Source organism: Protopterus annectens, chromosome 5.part1 (assembly GCF_019279795.1).
Source record: "Protopterus annectens isolate FY-2018-M chromosome 5.part1, PAN1.0, whole genome shotgun sequence".
Taxonomy (NCBI): Eukaryota; Metazoa; Chordata; order Ceratodontiformes; family Protopteridae; genus Protopterus; species Protopterus annectens.
The window spans coordinates 676444333-676464469 of NC_056736.1; the positions used below are offsets into that span (position 1 = coordinate 676444333).

General features: G+C 37.2%; 1 protein-coding gene across 6 annotated transcripts in view; it reads right to left on the reverse strand.

The window, feature by feature from the left end:
* Positions 1 to 7351: 7351 nt before the first annotated feature.
* Positions 7352 to 20137, reverse strand: part of PARP4 (poly(ADP-ribose) polymerase family member 4) — a 2883551-nt gene continuing 2870765 nt past the window's right edge. For all 6 annotated transcript variants that reach the window (XM_044073295.1, XM_044073293.1, XM_044073297.1 and 3 more), the window contains one exon: positions 7352 to 10026. In XM_044073295.1, the coding sequence (XP_043929230.1) occupies positions 9783 to 10026 (244 nt within the window). In that variant the 3' untranslated portion in view covers positions 7352 to 9782. The remainder of the gene's footprint in view (positions 10027 to 20137) is intronic.

The window sequence follows — 20137 nt, forward strand, 5'->3', positions numbered from 1 at the left end:
TGGGACAGGGTATTCATACCTAGATTCTTCTGGAGAGGATTCCAACTGTTTTAAATGCCTGGTTAGGTACATGACAAAAGGGGCATTATTACTCAATGATGGGTCTGATAAGGGCTGGGTAGACTGTTACTATTGCTTCCTTGGACCTGCTTATCAGTTGGGTGACATAGAATGATTTTTCTATCTTGGTTACATGCTGGTTGAATGCCAAATTACTACATGTACATTTTCCCAGATCCCTAACTATCAAGTCAGCTCTTACAGGTGTTTTATCAGTGAAGTAATTAGCTTGTGTGGATGCTTTCCCAAAGGTCACTATAATGCATTTCTTTGTATTAAGTTTTAATCCATGGCTTTTGTACCACTCAGTTGATTGTGCTAGACCCTCTTATAAGATGTTGGTGTCATTGGGGAATCTTTGATGGCTCCCAATTTACAGTCATCTATGAAATTTGTGAGCCAGAAGCCTCTGACATTAGCCTTGACTTCCAAGAAGTAGATGCCAAACAGGAGCGGGTTTAACATAGAGCCCTGGGGAACTTTACTGGTGACCAGTCTCTTGGTTGAGGTGGTCTCACTGATCTTGACTTCCTGGGTTCTACTTGTGAGCCTGCTGGCAATCCAGTGAGTTATGTAGGGATGTATGCCTACTTCTGAGTGTTTGTCAACAATACCTGAGGGAGGTATCATATTGAACACCTTGGCCATGTCAAGGTAGGCAGTATGCACCATTTTTTTCCTCATCTATAGCCATGGTGACCCTCTTGAAGTCTACCAGGTTAAGTAGGCAAGACCTTACCTTAACAAAGCTAAACTGGGATTGGTCCAGTGTCTGTAAGTTGCCAATGTCCTTGTTTATCAATTTCCATAATAATTAATCCCATGGTTTAGATATTAGACTTGTCATACTGGTGAGTCTTGTAGTTCCTGGGGTTAGCTGATGGTCCACCCTTATGAAGAGAGATGACTGTTGTGTGGCCCTCCATTCACCTGGCATGTAACCTATTTTGAAGCTGTAGTCGAAGAGTGCATCAAGTGGTCCTGGTAGATTATGTTTTAGGCTCTTTAGGAGGCAACTGGGGATATTACTGGGGCAAAATGAAGCAGTCTTTTTGGCTTTAGCGAGCACATCCAGGAGCTATTGCCTGTTGATGGTTGAGGAGTATGCTAGAAGGTATTTCACAGGGAGTGGGGGGGTTAAGTTAGAGCTAAATTTACCATCCAATAGGTTTGTTATGTCACCCTGATCAGTGAAGGTTGTGCAATTTATCACCAGTTCTGCACACTGTTGAGTATTACCTTTAAGGTTCCTAACATAGCCAAAGAAGACCTTGTGATTGTCTTTTGCATGGAGGCTATCCTGACCTCGCACTTGGCCTTGATGGACTTTATTAGACTTCTTTGTTTCTTGTTTAGTTGAATCAGAGAGCTCCTGCCTCTGTGAGAGTTGCTTTTTCTAATTTTAGCCATGGGCTTTTTTGTTTTGTTATATAGCCTAAGGTAAGATTCCACTAGTGTGGTTTCTTTTTGGTGTTGGATCTGGGCTTACTTCTGGTTGGTACAGCAGTCTCAGTGCAGCCAATTACATGTTTGTACAATGTTTCTTCAAATAATTCTGCATAATTAGATGTGCCTTGGGGTTTGGGGGAGCCATGATCTTTGACAAACTGTTTAGCATGTTGTAGTTTACTTTAATATACTTCCTGTTACTGGTTCAATTGGGTTTTCCAGGTTGATCTCTATTTTGAAGGAAACAGTTTTGCGCTCCAACTTCATGTGACACAGGGTGAAGGGGGGAGTGCAACACTCTCCCATGTTGGTGAGTCCTAGGTCCAATATGCTTGATCCTCTGGTTGGTGTGTCTGGTATCTAGTCATGGTGGTTGTGTTAATAAAGTCTAGGAAACACTGTGCCTGTGATTTAGAGGAAGTGTACATTTCCCAGTCTATAGATGGGTAAAGTCTACCATGAATAGGGTATTTGGTTGGATGGTGAGTGCCTATAGTATGTCTAGGTAAGAGTTGTGAGCTTCATGGATAACAGAGGGTGACCTGCAGCTGTCCAGTACATGGTAGGGAAACTTGTCTATGGACCTTTATATGGATGAACTCCAGGATATCATTCTTTTTAACCAACCTACAGTTGTATTTGCAGATAATGCAGATCAAGACACCTCCACATTCAACACCTGTCTGTGCTGCTCTTGGTCTAAATGTGTGAAAAGCACTGTAGCATTCCACTGCTAGAGTACTTTCTTTGGCTTTAAACCAGGTCTTGGTAACAGCACATATGTCTACATTCTTCAGAGTGAAGAGAGCTTGTAGGGTGTGGAGTTTCTTGTTTAGGTTCCTAGCACTGAGCAGTAACACCTTGCTTTGCATTTTTTTTTTTTTTTTTTTTTTTTTTTGCTACGTTGGTAGTTTTGTTATTTTGACATTGCCTAAAATGCTCTAAGGGGATAGATAACATTTTAGCCAATATCCAAAAGCACAAGGGAGACAGATGCCGACCATCCTTGGCAAAACAAAGTGATCTGTTAACCATGTCTTCCCATGCTGACAGATATTGCATTCCCCTACAGTGACACCAGAAACTAAGCCAATTACTAAAATCAGTCATTATAAGGTCATATGGCACATACTCATCTGTGACACATATTCAGACAGAGATCCATAATGTCACTTTTCATATAGTGCAGTGATGTATGCCTCAGGTCATTTACACCCACATGGACTATGAAAGAATCACATTGGTACCTGTGAAACAATGACTTGAGTACATGTGTGATATTGTGGATTGTACTTCCAGATAAGCAACTAAATGCTATGTTCTTGTCCAGCTTGGTTAGAGGAGTATCTGTGTGTCATACAATTGAATCCCCTATGTCAAGAGTATTAGGTAAAGTGTTTGCTTGCCTTATGGACTTTGTTCTTGTGGGATTATTGGTTGTAGGCTTATGTGTGGTGTTAGGTGCTGTTTTTGGCATGTGCTTTATTGATTGCTCTACTAGGTGTTGCAGTTTGACATCTTAGGAAGTCTTTGAGGTTTGGAGAAGTTTCTTTTAAGTGCCTCAGCATAAGAAGGTCTATGTCTGTGGTGAGCAGTATGTTCAAAGGATGCACTGTTTGTGTTACTGACAACCTTGTTTCTAAGCAAAATTTTTGCTCCAGGAAAGTTTTGTACGTCTATCTCTTGCATACTGTGTAAGTTTTTTTAAGGATTAAAAGGCTGTCCAAGTACAAGAGACAATTGCCACATTGTCTCAGGATTGCCATATCTACCAAGCTGGCCAAAGAGACATTTGGAAATTGCAAATCCATGTTGTCAGGACCTGTATTAGGATTGGGATATTATGGTTTAGGGTCTTAGTTTTACAGGGATCACTTAAGTTGTATCTAGGATGAAGGCTATTTGTTTGATAATGCTATGATCTTTGTGCTGTCTGGCCCTCTATCTGACTACCTTAAGCTTAGCTCCACACAAAGCCTTTCTGTTTTGCAGGTTAAAGTCCTAAGAACTAGCTTTATAAATTTGCTACTATACAAGGTACTGCTAATCACAATTGAGAGGTGAACAGCTCCATGAAAATACATCTATGTTTATACAGACAGAAAAAGCTGAAAACGAACTCCTGTGTCCTCTGTTCGATAAACATCTACACTTTAAGATCCCTGGAGTGCCTCCCACCTTATGCCATACGACAGAAATCCTGGAACTTTTTAATGTAAAAGCACAACAAAAGTATCTCTCAAGTGCAGATTGACAGGAAACTAAGTCCCTAAAAAGACCTCTGGCTGATGAAACAATCTCACTAAGTCTCCATGTGTGTTTCCCAACTCAGACTGACCAGGCTATTATACTACTGCTACTAGAATAGCAGTCACAGTCTTCTTAATGCAAAAATGCACTTTGGTTAGCCAAAAGTGAAAATGTAGCAACTAGCTACAACAAATAATTGTCACTAAGCTCATCTGTGTGTTTCCCAACTCAGGCAGACCAGGATTCCTTTCTACTCCAACTAGAATTGCAATCTTAACCTCCTTAATGTAAAAACACACATTAGATAGACAAAAGTGAAAAGGTAAAAGAAACAAATCAAATAACTAGCTACAACAAGTAATTCTCACTTTACGCCTCCCTATGCATTTTCCATCTTCAACTAACCAGGCTATTTTTCTACCCCTACTAGAACTGTAGCCCCAGACTTCTTGCTGTAACAATACACTTTAGTTAGCTACAAATGCAAAGGTACTGTAAACAAGTCTAACAACTAGCTACAAGTAATTGCAAGGTGATTAATGAGGAACACGCAGATTTTAAGGCAATTTCAAAGTACTCTAACAGTCTAAGGGGAGGACCAGCCTAGTTTCTTCTGTCAGTAACCAGCAAGACAAGCAGAGGAGATAAGGATGGGAGGACTTTCTAGGTCCAGGTATACAGTATGGCCAAGCAGCTCAAAAGCCTCCAAGTATAAAACTAAAATAGTAATAAAGAGGGTGGGAGGGAACTACACTCAGAAAAACACCTAGGCCCTGCACAGAAACCAAAACGCAATGAGGACTATAAAAATGTGTTAAATTAATAGGTTTAACTTCAGATAAAGAGCTAAACACACACAAAACAGATTTAAATGGTAAGACAAGTTCAATTATAAATGTACTTTAAATGTTTATCCAACAGAGTATACCAACAAAAATAAATATTCTTTGGTAAAATAAAAACAGGAAACAGAGAATAAAAGCAACGAAATAAAACATGAGCAGAGGGACCATAAAACATTTAATTTAATGAGACAACCAATAAAAGGTTAGAGCTTTCACCATAGCTTCATCAGACCTTGTTAATTCCAAATGAACACGTCAAAAATATATAGTAATTTAAAAAGGTCTTAACCAGTCAGCATAAACTGACATAAAAATGATAGCATTTTAATTAACTAAAACAAGCATAATCAATTCAGTTGAAAACATAAACAAATCCAAGTGAAAATGTTGCTAACCACAGTAAGAAAAACATATTTAATGTATTTAAATATGTGTGTGTGTGTGTATGTATATATATATATATATATATATATATGTAAAAAATATATCCACATATAAAACATAATTAATAAACAAACTAAAAATATTAATTCCTTATTTTTTTGTCATTCTAAAATTGGTTTAAAGGAAACATTTTTATTCAGTCCCTTACCCTGGTCAGCTCTCAACCTAATAATCCATCTGACCTCCATGGTTTGTTATATTCCTTACACCCCTTTCATGTAGCTTAGTCTCACAATAAATATAACCAAAAATCTAAAGACATGTAGTCCATTAGTATTTATAACATATTTCGCTAAGGCATTTATGACAGAATTTAAATGGATATTGTACAGATGTTCCCCTATCCTGTCTTTTAAGATCCTGTCCATTTTACTAACGTAGAATGCCTAACATTAAAAACAATAGGCTAAATAGACATGTTGTGTAAAAAATTAGCACTAACTTTAAATATATACTTTTGACCCATATCAGGATGTTGAAAACAGCCAGTATTATCAATATAAGGACAATAATTGCATCTTCCACATGGTTGGGTAAGACTATTCTGATATACTTCACTTCTAACAAGTTCCTTTGGATAACATAAAAGTCTTCTCAGACATTTCTTATTTTTATACCTAAAACGGAGTGTGCCCCCCTACTATTCTTTTTTCTGTTAGATCTACAGTCAAAATATTCCAGTGTTTATTGATATTCTTTATAATCTCTTTTTTATCACTGGTATAATACATAGGAATGTGAGCCAATCTTACAAGATCAAAATTAACTATCTTCCGAGGTGGAGAAACAGCTTGCTTAAAAAAATATGGTCATACCACATCCTTCCTCAATGATGGAACCACACTTAGAGTGTTATCTGTCACTGTTATACTATAACCTCTCATAACCAACCTATCTCTAAGATCTGATACTTCAGATAAAAATCCTTCTTCAGAGACATTAAGCCTGGAGGCTCTCATTCCTTGCTCCTGTATGATATTTTTAAAGCCATATGCCAGGTGCATATTATGTCTTTTTTATTTTTATTCTTATTGTGATTTGCAACATTTTCACTTGGGTGTTTTATCTTTTTTAACTGATATGATTATACTTGTTTTAATTAACTGAAATGACATAATTTTTATGTCAGTTTATGCTGACTGGTTAAGACCTTTTTAAACTGCTATATATATATAGTTGGCTTGTTCAGTTGGAATTTACAAGGTCTGATGAAGCTATGGTGAAAGCGCTAACCTTTTATTAGTTGTCTCATTAAATTAAGTGCTTTATGGTCCCTCTGCTTGCATTTTATTTTATGTTTCCTACTTTAAATGTTTACTTATTTTTTGAATATGATTTTTTTTCTAAAGTAATAAAGACATTGATATGTTTTCAACCCTAATACATTTTCTCTGCTCCACATAAAGATATAGACATTTCTGGTTTATATAATAAAGCACTGCATACCGGCAGAATATCATACCTGCAGTAACTGGCATAACTTCATGCTTCAGTGCTCTGGCCATCCCTAAATATGCTGCTATGCCATTATAAAGCACAGTCAGATGTACTTCACTGCTGAATACTGAATAAAAAAAGAAGTTTCCTAACAACTCCCCATCATTGGTCTTGCCGTTTGCTTTCACCACTGACATTCTCCTTAGCTGAGGCTACTGCAGCGAAATTAGAATTTACCTATATTGCATAACCTGGAATTTAATACATTATTTACAATGGCATTCCCTTGTGTTAGAGTTCTGCAACACAACAAAGTTTACAGCAGTGATTAAATAAAATGCTCTGGTTCAGCATACATGTAGTCCTGTGGTATACATACTCTTCCAGGACAGACAATCTGAAACATCTCTTCAGCCATGTTCCAACTCTATATGTGTGCTGTCTGCAACATATTTCCTAAGAAAATTATCCAGGGAGATGCTTATATATAAGTACACAGGTAAAAGTCCTTTTCAGCAGCATCCTTCCACAGTTTTACTGTGCATTTACAGATGGCTGAGCAATTAACATTTAGCATAAGGTTATTAGTGAGCTTGTCATGACCCCTTTCATTTTTGCCTAAATCAGCCTTACTTCATTAGGATGTGAATTTTTAATGTTGTGTAGCCATTACAAAAAAGTTTTCTGAGGGATAACAGTGCAGGTACATACATCGATGGGGTCTTTTTTGCATTAGACCACTACTTTGTACAGTTTTCCTAAATATTCTTCAAGAAGATGTGTTTAATGTATAATTGTCCTTTAGTACCCAGACATATATTTACAGAGAATATTAACAACTCAAAATAACAAGTTGAATACTGATACAAATTTTCCAACTTTTTTATTATATGCTGTTATGATAAAAGTAGGTAAAACTACAAAACTCAATCTTAAAAGTGACTTCATGGTGCAACTGCAAAACATTTTAAAAACAATATTAAACTGTCACAACAATCATATTCAGGAAAAAGACACACAATGAGCATGATGAACTTTCTCTTATATAAGCTTTAGATACTTGGGCTTCTCATGTGAGCCACAATATAAACATGCAGGTATGTAATTATCAACAATGTTAAAACAATTTAATACATTGTCATATCCTTAATCTTTTTTCATGTTTGACCCAAATCTCAAGAAATTACATTTGAGGCACATCCTTTTAACAACACAGGTGATTCATGACACATCTGGCAAAGATTAATTTTACTAGCATCAAAACGCATTATGGTTCCAAAAAATAGTAAAACATTTATAGCAATGAATTAAAAAGGAGCTATAGGCCTGCACTGAGAACTTATGGGAAATGTACTGATAATTATCACTGTTATGTGTGCCTTGAAAATGTTAAATGTTCTTAGCAAGTGTGTACCCTACCCCTTATAATTGTATTTCACAAACATACACATAGAACTCTTCATGACTTCTTTGTCTTAAGCAAAAAGACATTAAATGCATATCAGGACAGATATAAACCACTGAACTTCATTTACCTATGACAATACAACCTATAAAAATTACACTGGAAATGTTTAGGTGATATCTAAAAATGCTACTGCTTTCAATGCCGGTTCAAAAATCAAAATACTCTGAAGCACACATACAAATACTTCAGCTGCAGCCTCAGTCCTGTTTGATACAGACAAAATGCACTTTTGAAATTCTGACATACAGGCATGAAGTTAAGATGTGGAATATTGGGTCAAAATAGTTTTAACATAGGGGCACTATAAGGACAAAAACAATAACAAAACAATGTTGTTCTTTCAAATGTCTGTACAGAATGATCATTACAGTTTTTTATTTTCAGTAAAAAATTAAGGGCCAAGTGTCACAGCTCTGGTGCAATCTTTGCCAGTATTCAGAACATGCTCTTTGATGTTACCAATGAAAAGTCTGGAGGGCATACTTCCAAGAATTTGAAAACTAAGACTTAAGATGGAAGCAATAGAGGGTATTTCTGATAGTAGTAAAAGATACCGAGCAGAAGTTTGCTGGGATTATTTTCATGATATGTCATCATGCATCTATACAATAACAAATACACAAATAAACAAATGTCAAATAAAACAAAAATAACTCCAGCTTGGTATGATGTCAATTAGCCTGCTTGAAAGAAATTGCTAGCCTTAAATCAATCAAATAAAAGTATTGGGCTCTCGGTTTTAATTTCAAGACTTGGAAATGTGACTCCAAAATTACAAAAAAAACCCCTCTCACAATACAGGAGAAAAGAGAATATCAAATAGCGCTATTTTTTTAGTTGTTTTTTTTCCCTCTTTGGGACAACTCCAGTGCACCCTCCAAACTTATATATACCAACGCCAAGATTGCCATACTGCAAAAATGACAATATTCTAAGAAATGGCAGTCTCAGACTTGCATGTCTAAGTCTGCATTTTCAGTCATTCAGTCTCTCTTTGTTTGTTTTGGGTATTGGAATATCAGTTACTAAACTACTGCTCTGAGATCGGGCAATTGTTTTATATCAGTATCTTATAAATTTTACTGAACAAAATGTGTATATAATTATCAGCCTATCTGATGAACACTTCAGTAATAGAAACATTCATTCAGACTCATCATTTACTCAGCTGACAGTGGTAAATGTATCTACATCTACCATTATAACAAAATACTTTGCTTGTACAAAAACATTAAAAGGGTCTTAGGGAACATTAGTTAAGCAATAAAGCATGACAGGCTGTAGAGTATGCAGCAGTAATAACTGGAGGGTTATTGTGGAGTATGAAGCCCAAACTACTGTGTTCATGACTATAACTATTTAACTGCTTCATAATGAAATTCCAGTAGTCATGTAATCATCTCACAAAACAGTGATCCTAAAACTTTGGAAACAGGTTCTGAGATTCATGTTTATAAAGAAAGCAAAGCTGATATCAGCTGGATTCATTTCTCCTTGTGGATTAGACATCTCTAATGTACTAATATCTGATCAAAAAGCTGAGGCCTATACATATCATAATCAAATATTAAAAACAACTATACAAATCAATATACTAAACATGCATTCTACACACCCAGAAAACAAAGACAGCACATAAAAAATGCAAAAAAAAAAAAAAAAAAAAAAAAAAAAAAAAACACATTCTCATTGGTAGAGAAAGCAAGTGAAAATGCAGATATCTGACATGACTTTAACATATGGACAGTTTATTTTTTATCCCTGTTTCTCAGAAGCACAAAGCTCATAGTAATACCAAGTAAGGTAGGCTACTCCCTCCACCTCTATGCCTACGCACATAACAAACGTAATGGTAAGACGCACTTCTGATTAAATTCTTGACATTTTGCTGCCATTACGGCCATGTGAGGAGGATAATCGGTTTTAGCAGGCTCTATGTTTAGAAGTCGACGAGTAGCCATTTCCCAATCACTTCCCAGCTGAAGACGACTACAGATGGCAGGATACTTTTTGTCTGTTCTTCTTGCCCACTCCACTGCTTTCTTTACTGAATCAAAGGCCCAATGTCTACAACTGTAAAGCAACAATTCATAATTAGAACATGCTCTTTGCTAGATAACAAATATTAAAGGCTGCTCTTTAGTGTTTATTTAGTGTTTATAGACTAGATTATGTAGTCACTTATCTGCGTAGGTTTTGTGTTTATAGTTTTCTCCAGTTTATTTATAATTTCCTCCAGTTTATTGGGCGGCCACAGTGGTGCAGCGGTTAGCATTGCTGCCTCACAGCAAAAGGTTCTCCAGTTCGATCCTCAGCTGGGGTGCCTTCTGTGCGGGGTCTGCATGTCCTCCCTCTGGTCGTGTGGGTTTCCTCCGGGTGCTCCGGTTTCCTCCCACATCCCAAAGACATGCTGTAGGTGGATTGGAAACTCGAAATTGGCCTTAGGCATGAGTGCATGCGTGTGTGTGTGTGCTTTCTGTGGAAGGCTGGGCGCCGGGCTGGCAACTCAACACCATAAAACTCCACTGCCTATCATGAGCAGATAGGTGATCTGTGGTGGCAACCCCTAACTGGGAAAAATGGAAAGAATAAGAAGTTTCCTCCAGTTTATTATTTATGCAGTGTCTGATAAACATGTTAAAGGAGTTAAATAACATGCATTTCATTTTAAGACTGTCTCCATTTTTAACAGATGTAAACTACCAATACTGACAGACAACTCCCTAATGAACACACAGTGAATTTTATAGCGAGTTCCAGCAGAAAACAATAGTAATTATTTATCTAAGCGGAAGAAAAAAAAAACAGATATTCTGCTAATGTATAAAAGTAGTAGTGATATGGAATGGCAAATGGATACACACAATTCTGTAACCACTGTAGTAATTTTGCTCAATATGTAGTACAAAACCAGACTTCCTGGATGGTTGCGCACCAATCAACAACTTAATTTTAGACCTCCCAGTGTGAAAAAAAAAGAAACACAGATAGGGGCTAGTAATTCTGATAGGTTTAGTAAAATTCAGTTACTGGATAGTAAGTACATTGCCCTGATGCCAGCAAATAAGACACTTAGACAGCCTAAAAGAAAATCGGAAAGAAAAAGTGAAGCGAAAACAATGACTGTGAAGAATCCTGCAACTGTTCTGCAAACTGCAGTTCAAGCTCCATCTCTGGTACAAGAGATGGCTCACAGTAACGTAGAGGAAAAACAAACAAATCAAATGCTGATTTTAAAAAAAAGTGAAACACCAAAGGAGTATATCAACTTGAATAACAAAAGCCTGGAAAAAATGGAAGAAGCTTTAAGCAGCTACTCAGATGAACTGCTGAAACTTCACAAATTATTGGTTGAAATGAAGAAAAGGCTGGCTGAGTATGACACTTTTCAAGAACTGTTTCGAAAAATGTTAGAGAACAGAGCACCCAGAAAAAAAGTGGGATTTTCTGCTCTACCAAAGAAACTGGAAAGAGCATACTGTGTTAATTTTGTGAAAGCACAAATAACCAGCTGGACTGGTATTCCACAGCAGGATTTGTTAACTGAAAAGGCTTATTGAGTGTGTACTCCAAACCTGACCATGAGAAAGCAGCCAAAACCTTTGTAATAAAGATGTAATCATACCAGCAGAAAAGATGATTCTGACAAAACTGTTGCAGAAGGGCAAACATATTAAAAATTAAAGGCAGTAGAATATTTGGTGGAAAATGGTTGTTCACTATACTTCAGGCATAAGAGAAGCAAATTTATCCTGACAATCAGCGAATGTCAAAAGACAGGTGTGAGATTCAAGTTGCTGTATCCACCTGTGTTCAGAATGTTCTTTCTTGGTGGATCAAAGACATTTTTGATGAAAAAGTGAGCTATTAAACATTTGCTTCTCATTCTCCTAAAGCTCACAGAAAGAGTTTGACAGTGGAACCTTTTCCAATGTATTAAAAGACAAATGCTTGAAAGACGGACCTTTAGCAAATAAATGCTCCATGTGAGTTGAGAAGTCTGCAGCTGACAGCAGTTGTACATTCTGTTCTTACGTTTCAGTGAGACTTGACTAAGTGCAGGCAATAAATCTTGAGAGTTCTAAACATTGTTTGCTGACTGAAATGCAAAATTAAAAGGTATAAGGGCAAACAGCTCAGTAAAAAATAAAGTTTGAAATGAATGCAAGTGAATAAGTGATGGTAGCTTCCATAGTGGACTAAGTTCAATGTATTTACAGTGTATAATTTAGTTTTATTTAAAGACAGCTAGTGGACTTTTTTGAGGCTAAAGGTTAACATTTTCTGAAAGCATACAAGCTGTTTTTCATATCTGGGAGGGGAATACAGAAAAGAAAAGAACAAATGTAAGTGGGGGCACAGGGTATATATAACAAGCACTTTAGGATGGATAACCTTAATATAATCTTAATTTAAATTAGGTAATGCCTGTGGGTGTAGTTGTTGAGTTGGGACAGGATAACTGTTCCTACTGGGGGGGGGGGGTTAAACGTCATTACAAGTGTGTGCCGCTTAACGTCCTTCTGCACACCATCTGTTTGCACTTATATCTGTACTGTACTAAGCAGATGTAATTGCAGTTAGACATTGTGCAGAAGGACGTTAAATGAAGCACAAAGTAAACAACACAGCGGCAGCTTAATGTTCTATGGGATAGAACCAATCCTGGACTCTAAGCAGTGCATACCTGTATATGAACATGTCCATAGTTATGTGCATTTATTTTAATTTAAAAGATTATGGGGTGTTCCTGGGTGCATTTTCTGAGGGTTTTCATTAAAACAAAAAGACCTGAAAAACTTGACACAGGGTCAGATGTAGAAACAACTGCATAAATGATTAACCTGCCAAACATTAGTGGTTTCATGTAACAGAAAAGTTGCAAGTAGAAATTTAAAAAGCTTTCATGTATAATAGGTGGGAATAATAACTTGTTATCATAATAGCTACACTACCCATATTATTTTAGAATGCAAATGGCTTCACATGTATAGATGAAAAGGTAAGAGTATTCAATTATATTAAGAAATGTAGAGTGCAAATAGCAATGCTGGTGAAGACATATTTGGAAAAAAATCTGCTTGTGAATACTATAAAAAACAATTTCAGGATGGACACTAAGCAGAATATCAGGGACAAAGGTAAATGAGAGTACATATACTAACTGCTAGAGGAGCTCTAATGGTGATAGAAGAGGAAAATATAATAATGATAGATTTGTGGTAGTAAGGGGCTACTGGTAAGTGAGGAGGATTACAAAGGCATGTATTCATATTCCACCACAAACAGCTCTTATGGAGCTTTAGAAATTTTAGGGAGAAATAACCAGCTTTCAGCAGGGAATGTTGCTTACAGTTGTGGACTGGAAATTGATTTGTATCAGGGGAACCAGAAGGGAAAATATAACAAAACAGGGTAGATTTCTGAAGAAATTTATAAAAATATTTAGTATGGAAGAAGTGAATTTAGTAGTATGGACATGGGCAGCATTTGTATACTACTCCTCAAGGTACAATAACTGAGCTAAACTAGACAGAAATTATACTTCACAGGAACGTGTGTTTAACTGAACGCTTCAACACAAATTCAATAACTATTTTAGATCATGGTCTAATAAAAACTAAAATAAAAATAAGAGTAAATAAGTAAAATGAGGCACTATTGCTTCCCTATATACCTACCTGTTAAAAAGAGAGGAATTTAAGTAATGTGTAGTGGAAATTATCTGAGATGTATTAGGGAAGATAGAACTTTCTTCATTAGTTATAGCTAGTGAGTGGGATAAAGTGAAAGTGGAGTTTAAAAATAGGTTAGAAATAAAAGGAAAGGAAATGTGGTTAAGAAATAAAAGGAATTATTTAGAGGGGCTAACAAAATTTAACATATTGCAGAATAAGGAGAATCTCACAGAAAAAGAGCAGGCACAACTGACGAGTGCTAAAGAGAAAATAAAGAAGTATCTGGATAATATACATGAGTTTAGAAAGATTGCTGTTAAGCAACTGCTTTTTGATAATTCAACAGCACAATGAGCTAGGCAAAAGAAAGTAGAAAGGGTGGTTTCCAAACCTAGGTAGCCTGTAATAAAACAAATAACCAGAGAGATCTTATGGAGGCTAAAAGAATGGCAAAAATGTTGACAAAGTTGACAGATATCGATCAATGTGGTTTATGGAGGTGATGATACATGGATCAATGTGGTTTATGGAGGTGAGGATATATAAAGGATCAGAGACAAAAGTGAAAATGGGAGAATTCCTCTATAATAACCCGGTAGGGGTGTCCTCTTTCCCCCTTTTAATTTGCTTTATATTTAGAGACACTGGCAAAGAAAATAAGGGACTCAGACATTCAAGGATATAATTGGTATGGTAGTTAAGAAAAGATGGCTATATTATATGCTATCATCCCAGCAGAATGAGTTGTTCCTGACAATTTGGAGACAGCAGAGTGTTTGTGGAAAATCACTATTCACTGCACGAGGCAGAAGAAAAGCAAAATTTCCAAGCAATCAGGGAAGATTTAAGAGCAGGTGTGACATTCAAGCTCTGATATCCAGCTGTCTTTTTTTCTGGGGGATCAAAGACATTTTTGGAAGCAGAACAAGCTAAGGAAGCAATAAAAAGTTAGCAAAGAAAAAGTGAACCAGTAAACAGAAGAGGTTCCTGCTTCTCGTTCTTCTGACAATTAAACTCAGAGAGACTTGACAGTAAAACCTTTTCCAATGTTCCAAAGGAAAATGCTTGAGAGACAGAAAAACACATAGGAGTTGACTAAATGACTCATCTGCCATTCCAAATATTTTCATAAATTTCTTCAGAAATCTACCCTCTTTTTTTATTTTTTCATTCCAGGTCTCCTTGATACAGTATCCTGGACTTGAACCAGAGTTTAGTGTTGGGAGATGGAGATGAACAGGAAAAAGACCAGTAACATTGAAATTAATGAATAAATGCGAGACTATAAAGCATCAATCACATTCTTGAAATATGACTTTGCAAGAAAAAGTGGCTGACAAAGACTGGAGTTTTATTGACTTTGTTAAGCTTGTGAGTGGACTATAAAGCATATGCCTCACTTTATGTCATTAATGTTTAGAAGGACATCAAAAGGAAAACATAACTAAGTAAAACAATTTTTTTTCTCATTAATATTCATATAAACTGTATATTATATATACAGAAAATCAATTTTGTGTCTGCAGTCAAGGGTATTTTCAATGTGAGGAGTCTTTTCAGTGACTGTTGCATGTGCTAAAGGTCATAAAGTAAACACGGACTTTTTATTTGTAAGATCTACCGTATTTACAGCATAGCAAGGGAAGAAAACCTTGACAAAAGCAAGTTTAATGTTAATAGGCCATAATCCTGGACTGCTCGTTGGGTTCACTGATTTCATTATATGAAGAATTAAGTACTGTCTCTTAATTTTTACAAGGCTGGATGTCTATATTAATACCTTTGTCTTGTAGGCTTGAAAAGTAAGACACAATGTTGAAAGCCATGAAAAATGCCAATCTGCTTACATATGCAAAGATATTAACTTGTATTCTTCCACTGCAAATCTCCAATGGGAGCCAAGAGGTCTAAAGCTGAAGGCAATTGTAGATTTTGTTTTTAGTAACATTTACAAAGATTCATTGCTGATTACTTTCGCAAGGAGACAAGTTGTTTGTGGCTGGAAGAAATTGATCTTTATCTAAACATCCATATTAAACAGTCACTTAAGGCACAGGCAAATATATATTAACATAAAAGAAAACAAGCCATAATAATTTTTTTCCCATTTACATACATTACTCCTTACATATCTTTTCCTTCTTTGCTGAATTCCTGCCTTCCCTTTAACTTCACTCTTCTTCCTTTACATTATTCTGCATGCATTATTCCCACGGGTCTATATCATATATTCAAAATGTCAAACACCATATGTTCGAACTTGGAATTTCGAATATTGATAACATCAAACGTTCAGAATAGCAAATTTTTTCCCCAGAAAAAAAATTTGCTGTTCCGGGAAACATACATACAACACAAGCACACCAAAATAAATAAACCACACACATACAGTTAACAAAACCCAACCCCACACTAAATCATGAATACATTACTAACTATCCATTTAACTTAACCCGCACCCTAACCCTAAGGTCCGTAACTATTGCACACATACCCTATAAAACTATACACAAACAAAGCAAGTAATACACACACACACACACACACACACACACACACACACACACACACACACACACACACACACACACACACACACACACACAGTTAACAAAACCCAACCCTACACTACACCATACATACATTACTAACTAACCACTTACCTTAACCTGCACCTTAACTCTAAGGTCCGTAACTCTTGCACCACAGTGGAGGAAACTGCGAAGCCAAGGAATGGCCCACCAAAATCTTGCCCTAGGTAAGATTTCGATGTTCTGGGGCTTTGCTATTTTCATCTTTCGATGTTTTAACGTTTGACGTGTTACATCTTCAAAGTTTTTATACAGACCCATTCCCACAGTTTCTATTTAGTTCTATGTAATTTGCTCATTCCTTTTTAAGAATAGTCTTCCAATTGATTTACCTCTTTTATAACATTCAGTACTTCAAATAACTTGGTTTAGACTTTGATTTCCATTTTCTAGAAATTGCATTTTTGGCAGCCAACAAAATTAAACCTGATAAGGGCTTACAATGTATTAGCAATTCAGATCCCGTTTCCCAGCTGAAAAGAATAATTTTCTTAGTTATTGCCATTTGTTCACCCAATATATGCCTGACAGAGTACTCTGTAGGGAATTTTTAAAATCTGCCAACTCATTAAACTACCAAAATATATATTCCTAGCCACCTCTTTCTTCCCCATCACACTTCCAACATTTGCTGTCTACCCAAGGAAAATTTCTCTGAAGTCCACTTGGGGTATAAAATGTCCTATGCAAACACTTCCAAGCAATGATCCTAATCATTCTGGACATTGTTGCATACTTGGGAGTCATACATATGTCTTCCCATTTTTCTCTTGTAAATTGCTTTTCCACTCTCTCTTCCCAATTTTTTCTAACCTCATCTGAATGAGTCTTGTGGTTATCAAGCAATACTTCGGATGCCCTACTAATTATTCCTTTTTTAAAAGCAGCTTCTGTTCTAGATTCAACTAAAGACTCTACCAGAGCAGGTCTTTTACTTAAGATTCCATTATTCTTTCTCTTTGCCTATGTTCAGATATCAATAACTGGCAGGGAAGGTAGTCTCTAGACTGCAGTCCAATTGTCTTCTTGGCCTCATCCAACTCTATTACATTTCCCTCTCAAGTTATTTGCTCTCAATACCGTGGTTCCTTTTCCACTTTTCTCCAGTAAATTCCAGTGCCCTCTTGCCTATTTTCTTAATATTTACTTGCAGTCATCTATTGGAAAACTCTCCTTTCTCCATTCGAATGCTGGTTTAGTTCTTAGAATAATTATTTTCTTCTTTATGAATATAATATTCTATAATGCTGTTATTATTCTCCTTAAGGATCTGCATCCAAAATCTCATTCTCTCCATTTCTTGAATGCACCGCTTCATCATCATCCCTTTCTATTTTGAATTACAACCTTCTGCTCCTGCTATGTATATGAGCCTTAACCATGTAGCTCTAAAATATCCCTTCAAATCGGATAATCTTACATAACATTGTTCTGTTGGTAAGCTCAGCTTATCCAACTTATCTCTTGCCCTCTTCCCCTTTGATACAAATCCCTTCAGCTTTTTATTAATTACGCCCCATAACGTCTCCTCTGGTTCATAAAAATAGGCCTGACCCATTTGTAAAACTAAATGGACTAAAAACTTTTTCACAGGTTGGATCTTACTATCCATAACCATAAACAAGAGCTTCCAATTTCTCAGTTTTTTTATTATCTTTTTAGTTTCTTCCCACATGTGCTTAGCAACCATAACTGAAACCCTTTTAATCAATAGTCTTAAATACTTCATCTTATTGTGTTCCTATGAGTACTGCTGATCTGCTTCATGTGTAGGCACATAATTTTTGCCTACAGCCTTTGTTTTATCTTCATTAATTTTATATCCTGAAACTTGAAACTATTTCAAAATGTTCCATGACACTGAGATTTCCTTTTCTAGATACATCAAGTACAAAATTAGGTACAAAATTATATCATCTGCAAATAATGACAGCTTTTCCTGATTACCATAGCAATTATATCTTTGCATTCCTTTGTCCCTTATTTTCTTTGTCAATGGATCTAAATATAAAGGTTCATAGGTTCATAGAAGGCTATCTGCCCGACGGCATTTATAAGCCTAGCCAGAGCGTGTTTGGCTTTCTCCATCCATTTTAAATTAATTTTGCTATGCACTTTTTTGAGGTTAGTATACTGTGCCTCTGTCTAACAGTGACACAGAAGTGATACCCGGGGTAAACCTACGATCTCCCATCCACTCATCAAGATTCCTCTTGAAGAGAGTCAATGAGGCACTCTGCCTAACCTGGACTGGGATTTTATTCCAGAGTGAAGGGAGCCTCTGGGTTATGAATCTGTCCCTCCAGCATGTCCTATTTATTTCCGTGCTGAGGTTCAAGTCTCTCGAGCGCGTAGCTCGATGGGATTTGGATTTTCTGAGGTGCAGCATGTCCATTAATTCCGGGTTGGACATGGCTTTATACGTCAGGCACAGATCGCCTTTGAGCAGGCGGTATGCCACTGAGTAGAGCTGGAGTTTCTTTAACCAGGCAGCATACGGCATCTGTTTGAGCCCTTTGATCCTCTTGGTGAGGTACTTTTGGGGTCTTTCCAGTTGCTGCAGGTGTCTGGTAAGGTACATCCCAAAAGGGGCATTGTACTCAATTATGGGCTTGATGAGGGATGAGTAAAGAGGCACAATGACGTCCCCTGATCTAGATGTGAATCACTTCATAATTAAGTGGGCTATATAAAATGTTCTTCTAACCACTTTGGCCATGTGGTTGTCAAATGAGTGATTGCTATCAACTTGGGTCCCCAGGTCCCTAATTACTTCTTCTGTACTTAATGGATTACCACCTATGTGGTAATTTGTGGGCACTTTGTTTTTGCCAAAGGGGATGACTATACACTTTTTGGCGTTTAGCTTGAGGCCATGGCTCTGGCACCAGTTGTCTGTTTCTATGAGGCCCTTTTGGAGGATGCTTGTGTCAGCTGGAGAGTCGATTATGGCACCCAGTTTACAGTCATCTGCGAACTTGGTCAGCCACAGTCCTTCCGTGTTGGCCAGTACCTCCGAGAAATATATACACCGAACAAGAGAGGTCTCAGGACTGAGCCTTGTGGGACGCCACTTGTAACTGGTTTGGAGTCTGACATGGCTTCGGCAATTCTAACCATGTGGGTTCTGTCCTTGAGCCAGTTTGCAACCCATCTAGTGACATAGGGGTTTATATTTAAGCTGGTGAGCTTATCTATAATGCCCGAGTGGGGTATTGTATTGAAGGCTTTTGCGAGGTCCAGGTAGGCTGTGTGGACCACCTTCCCCTCGTCAATGGCCTTGGTGACTGTTTCAAAGAAATCGACCACGTTTAAGAGGCAGGATCTGCCCTTAACAAAGCCAAACTGGGTAGGATCCAGTGTCTGTAGGTCCCCAATATCTTTATTTATGAGGTCCATGATGATCCTTTCCATAGCTTTGCAGACCAAGTTAGTCAGGCTTATGGGGTGATAGTTTCCAGGATCCATTGAGGCACCACCTTTGTGGAGAGGGACCACTGTTGCTGTACGCCACTCTTTGGGTACATATCCTGTAGTAAGGCTGAGACTGAACACTAGTTTTATGTTTGGGTTTAGCTCTTCTTGGAGTTCATGTAGGACGCAGCCCGGGACACCGTCTGGTCCCATTGTTGCTGTGTTTTTTGCTTTGGAGAGGGCGGCTCTTACCTGAGCATCTGAGATGTCAGGGGGGCAGCACTCTGCTGGGATAGATATTTGCCCTTTTGGAGGGGAGGGGGGGGGGTTTGCGCTGAACCTGTCAGCTAGGATGTTGGCAATGTCTGTGGGTTTGGTGTATTTTCTGTTATTTTGGACTAATTCTGAGCATATCTGGGAATTCCCACCCAGGTTCCTAACATAACTAAAGAAAACCTTGTGATTATCCTTAGTGTCCTGTGCAATTTTTCTCTCGAAGCT